At 38.1% G+C, this 5,889-nt stretch overlaps 2 protein-coding genes and 1 pseudogene across 2 annotated transcripts in view; all 3 read left to right on the forward strand.

The window, feature by feature from the left end:
• The window catches only part of LOC104741644 (30-kDa cleavage and polyadenylation specificity factor 30-like), a 2,988-nt gene extending 2,351 nt beyond the window's left edge, over window positions 1-637 (forward strand). The window contains exon 3 of the mRNA XM_010462536.2: window positions 2-637. Coding sequence (XP_010460838.2) covers window positions 2-446 — 445 coding nt within the window. The 3' untranslated portion in view covers window positions 447-637. The remainder of the gene's footprint in view (window position 1) is intronic.
• Window positions 1,180-2,337, forward strand: LOC104743649 (F-box protein At1g30790-like). The gene has a single exon (XM_010464704.1). It carries the CDS (start codon window positions 1,180-1,182, stop codon window positions 2,335-2,337), a length of 1,158 nt encoding a protein of 385 aa, XP_010463006.1.
• LOC104743650 lies at window positions 3,768-5,285 on the forward strand (annotated as a pseudogene).

The following is a 5,889-nucleotide window of genomic DNA, read 5'->3' on the forward strand; positions in this document are numbered from 1 at the left end:
ATAACGGTATGCCAGATCCGTTTGGTATGGGTCCAAGACCCTTTGGACCGTATGGACCGAGGTTTGGTGGTGATTTCAGAGGACCAGTGCCCGGAATGACGTTTCCTGGTAGGCCACCGCAACAGTTTCCACATGGCGGTTATGGTATGATGGGAGGCGCAGGACGTGGCCCGCATATGGGAGGAATGGGAAACGCTCCTCGAGGAGGCCGACCGATGTATTATCCACCAGCAACATCATCAGCACGTCCTGGCCCAACCAACCGGAAAACACCTGAGAGAAGCGAGGAGAGAGGAGTGGGGGCGGATCAACAAAATCAGGATGCATCCCATGACATGGAGCAGTTTGAGGTCGGAAACAGTTTAAGAAATGAAGAGAGTGAAAGTGAAGAAGAAGACGAAGCTCCAAGACGATCAAGACATGGAGAAGGAAAGAAGCGTCGGTGAGAGAGACTTACACAAGCTATAATTCCCCTCTCTCTCTCTCTCCCCTCTATTTTTGATTCAAACATATTAGTATTACATTACTGGTATATTGTTCGTATTTTCGAGATATTTTGTACTATCAGACGACAAGAGTTGGTAAAACAACTCTCACACATCTTTAGTATTATTACTCTTTAAGGTTTATGCCATTAGACTTTGGAAAAAGAACAGAGGACCAAATAGCCTTCAACTGTGCATAAACAAGTCACATCAACTATTTAGTTTTGCCTAGTCTTTTGATCTTTCGACTGATATTGTAAAAAGTTTATCAATCAAAAGTGAATACATAAACAACAATATTAGACCGTAAACGAAGCCCAAATGAAATTTAAACCGCCAAGAGATGAGTCAGTTCGACATCATAAATTATGTTTGAAATCTAATAATATTCCCATCGGGTGAAGATAATTCACGTAATCTTTGAAGATTTATCATGAACAAGAAAAAAAAAAAAAAAAGGAATTGAACCCTCAAAATAAAGAAACGGCTGGGATATAAACCCTAGTTTTGTTTTTTTTCTCTCTCTTAAAGTTATATTAAACCCTAGTATCATACAACATGAAAACAACAATGAAAGGTTTGCTCCCCCGATCTTGAGTATAAACTCGAAAAAAAAAAACTCCCTTTTGACATATCTCCTCCGCTCAGACTTCCTTTGCCGAGTCGAAGCTACAGTTTGTTTTTGGTAGGCGCCATGAAACGCGAGAAGAGACAACGTATTGAGGCAGATACGATCCCTCTTGACCTAGAGGAGGCTATACTCACTAAATTGCCTGCCAAGTCTCTTATGAAGTTCCTATGTGTATCAAAGATGTGGTCTTCCATCATCCGAAACCAAAGGTTTGTCAATTCTTACTACGCTATGTCCTCCACGATCCGATCGCGGTTTACAATCACTTTCTGCTGCGGTTCACAGTCCATGGTTAATGACTGGCGTTTGTTCGTCTTCTCGTCTTCCTACGAAGATGAGAAATCTTCTTCTTTGGCAACCACTTTCCATATGACAATACCTTCAGTGTACTTGTCTAACGCCTCCGCCTGTCAATCTGTCCATGGCTTAATCGGGTGTACTAGCAGTGATCCGTTCATTGTCTGTAACCCCAGCACCAACAAATTCACTATCCTACCATGTGCCGGGGCACACACATTCTGGGGATACGATCCTGTTGGAGATCAGTACAAAGCACTGACCTGGGTGTCTCACCCTCATCAGCCTCATGATTCTCTAGTGTACGAGGTTTTAACACTTGGAGGAGGAGAATCTTCATGGACACGCAATAGGTTTACCAGCCCGCCTCATTTCACTTTTACCAAATCAAAATGTATCAATGGTTTCGTGTATTATGCTGCTTGGACCCCAACCCGAACTACAAATCCGGTGATTGTGTGTTTTGATGTTAGATATGAGAGGCTGAGCTTTATCAAAGCGCCTATGGCTGTTGTTTGCTGGGAGGGTGAATCTATTCTCATAGAATACAGAGGCAAGTTAGCTTCAATTGCAAGACACCCTTATGCTGATTTCCATTATTTTGATTTATGGATACTAGAGGATGTGAAGACACATGACTGGTCCAAGCAAACATTTGAGCTTCCTTTCTCTTTGGGGATGGGTAGGAATATCACTTCCCCGGGCACTAACAAAGCTGGTGAAATCATTTTTGCACCAAAACGCCTCTCAAATGATGCTCTACCATACTACATTTTTTACTACAATGTTGATAGAAAAGACATGAGAAGAGTTAGGCTACTAGGAATTGCTGACGATGAAGAGTTTAGGCGCCGTTACACGATCGCAGGGCAATGTTACGTCTCCATCTCACCCGAACACGTCGAAACTATTGCCTCTCTATGATCTGTTTTATGTACCCTTTTCTTCAAGGATCTTGTTTTAAGAGCTTGCATGACAAACTCTATGGTTTTTTTTTCATCTTATAATCAATAATTTAAGCGTTGGCTTTTCAACACCAAGGCAAGCTAGTTCGTCGTCTTAATTAGTAGGAGTCATGATTTGCAAGCTTATATTTTTGAAAGGCGTGTTTTTCTAGTCTTATTTCTGGTGCTTTTAGTATTATGACACAACTCTTATTACTTGCTGGCAAGCAATGATCCTGTGTTTTGAAAGAAGACCCCAATATAAAAATAAAGAAAAAGACTCCTTTGCGATTCTCTGTTGCATTTTTCAGGTTTCTCCTCTGTTTCACTCAGAGGTGCACCATCTCTCCTCTAGTTTCTCCTTTGAGCTCTGTTTGTATTCTCTAATAAAACAGAAGCACATCACTCTCTTTTGCTCTCGTATGCTCTGCCTTGTTTTTTGGTATGAACACAAAACCTAAACTACTAGTAAGAGAGAAGAGAGGTCTTTAATCTTCTACATTAATATTTCAGATCACACGGATACTTTGTTAGAAACACATTCATATAGTGACGCTCTCCACTTGCTACACTACAGTCACTTCTATACTCTAATCATGAATCTTACAAGTCCCATTGTCTACAACAATTTCAGCTACACCTTCACAACGCTTGTACTCAATGTAGGTGGCTAGTTGTTTGCAGGCTTCCTTTGCTTCTTCAGCACATTCATAGTAGTCACCATCTAATATCGAGACAAAGATCGACATTCCACGACCTTCTTCATACAGTTCGCAAAATCAGCCAGCTTAGGGTGGCATGGAACATTTCTGGGAGCTGCCCCCACGCCCCCACGGTCTGCAGAAAACAAGGGGAATTGGATACCAAATTTTAATTTATTTATTATACTTTTGTTTTTTTTTCTTTCTCATTTTTAATTAACATATATAGGATTATATACTCTCTTAGTAGTGGAAAGCTATATCTTAAAGGTTTGTAAATTCTATCTTAAAGGTTTCTAAAGTCTACTTTTTGTGTATTGAGACCTTGAATGGCAAGTAAACTCTACAATAGTTTTTGGATATTGTTTTTCAAAAACCAAAATTTTTACCAAAAACTATAATCTAAAAACCATTTAAGCCACGATCTATTTAGAAATTAATTATTGTCAAGTGGTTATATGTATTTTATCGCTTCATGCTTTAATAATTTGTGTTTGTCACTTTCTCCTTTAATAATTTGTATTGTCATGTTATGCTTTAATAACGTATGTTTGTCACTTTCTCCTTTAATAATTTGGATTGTCATATTATGCTTTAATAAAGTTATCCGTGATTTTTGGCTTTATAAAAGAGAATCTTATCTTATCTATGACTTTTGGATTGAACCACTCAATTCGAGTCCAAGGCTCCAACCATTCAATACGTTGGTTCCATTTTTCTATAAATTGGAACTCATTCTTTCATTGATGTACCAATACCATACATCTCACCTTACTAAAAAATCATAATGGATCCATCAGAATATCCTTTTGATATTGAAACTTACAAGAGGCAGTCCGAAATTGAAGAGAGGTATGTCATCAACCGGTTTAGAGAGCGTCGAAACAAAATAGAGGAAGACTATCCACCTCGTAACAAGAGAAAATACGTCAAAAGAGATCATGCAGCAGCAAATCAAAGACTAATCGACGACTACTTTGCCAATGAACCTACATATGACGATGCAATGTTTCGTAGGCGATTCCGGATGCGAAAACATATTTTCCTTCGGATCGTTGGAGACCTATCAAGCAGCGAAAACTACTTCACCCAACAATCTGCATGCAACCAAGAAAGAAGGTATATCTCCATTAGCAAAATGTACTACCGCCATGCGAATGTTAGCATATGGTGTGGCAGCTGACGCGGTGGATGAATACATCAAAATTGGAGGTACTACTGCTTTAGAGTGCTTGCGAAGATTCTGTAAAGGAATCATACGGCTGTATGAGCAAGAGTATCTCAGAGCCCCAACTCAAGATGACCTCCAGAGAATTTTACATGTTAGTGAGATGCGAGGGTTTCCAGGGATGATTGGGAGTATTGATTGCATGCACTGGGAATGGAAAAATTTTCCTACAGCGTGGGAAGGTCAATTTACTCGAGGAGATAAGGGAACCACCACTGTTATTCTTGAAGCAGTTGCATCTCATGATCTGTGGATCTGTCATGCTTTTTTTGGATGTCCGGGCACACTGAACGATATAAACGTCTTGGATCGTTCACCGGTGTTTGATGATGTTGAACAAGGAAATACTCCAAGAGTGAATTTCTTCGTGAATCAACGTCCATATAATATGGCTTATTATCTGGCTGATGGTATCTATCCTTCTTATCCTACTTTCGTCAAATCGATTAGGCTACCTCAAAGTGAACCAGACAAGTTATTTGCACAACGTCAGGAGGCGTGTCGGAAGGACATCGAACATGCATTTGGAGTGTTGCAAGCTCGATTTAAAATCATTCGCGAACTAGCTCGCCCGTGGGACATAACCGATTTGGCTATCATCATGAGGTTGTGTATCATATTGCATAATATGATTGTTGAGGATGAACGAGATACATATGCTCAACATTGGACTGATTATGATCAATCTGAGGCAAGTGGGTCGAGTACACAACAACCATTCTCGACCGAAGTGCTAGCTGTATTTGCAAATCATGTGCGTGCTAGATCCGAGTTGCGTGATTCAAATGTACATCACGAATTGCAAGCAGATCTAGTCAAACACATCTGGGCACAATTCGGAATGTTCCGTGGTGAATAAGATTTTGAAGTTTGTGAGTTGAGATTATTGTACTAATTAAGTTATGAGTGTTTCCTTTACTTGTTGTGTGCTTGTTGTATTGCATTTTAAATTTATGTTCACTGTATGTGTTTTAGTAATGATTATTTCTATTTCTCGTTTTTATTATTTGTAAAATTTTATGAGTGATTATTTCTATTTCTGAGTGATTATTTCTATTTCTCGTTTTTATTAAGTTTTGAGTGATTATTTCTATTTCTCGTTTTCAAGTTTGATATTAACGATGATTAATAATATGTAATCACAAAAAACATAAACATTAATAAAATGAAAAATATGAAATAAAATGGTGGGGTAAGGTGTTGTAATTTTATTAAATAAAACTATTGCAGAGAGTAAAAGTTATGTAGGTGTTGAATAATGATGTGAAAGAGAGAAAAAATGATGTGGAGTGTTAAAAGGAAAAAGGTGATTGTTGTAAATGGGTAATCATTGTAGATAGTCTCATGACCTGAGTTACACATGTAAGGCTATAGTTGCATAAAATGTTGTATTAAAAGGTATCATCAAACCTCAGGGATTTGAGTTTACAAATTTTCTTATTTTTATTTATCTTAATATTTTTACAATTTTTATTAAATTTATAGTAGACGTTTGATGATACATGAACAAATTTTTATTAAAAATTGTAAAAATATTAAGATAAATAAAAATAAGCAAATTTGTAAACTCAAATCCCTGAGGTTTGATGATACCTTTTAATAC

The sequence above is a fragment of the Camelina sativa genome, chromosome 14 (genome assembly GCF_000633955.1).
Source record: "Camelina sativa cultivar DH55 chromosome 14, Cs, whole genome shotgun sequence".
Lineage (NCBI taxonomy): Eukaryota > Viridiplantae > Streptophyta > Magnoliopsida > Brassicales > Brassicaceae > Camelina > Camelina sativa.

What these genes read in the sequence shown, in the direction of transcription:
- LOC104743649 (XM_010464704.1), top strand. Translation starts at nt 1,180, where the DNA reads ATGAAACGCGAGAAGAGACAACGTATTGAGGCAGATACGATCCCTCTT.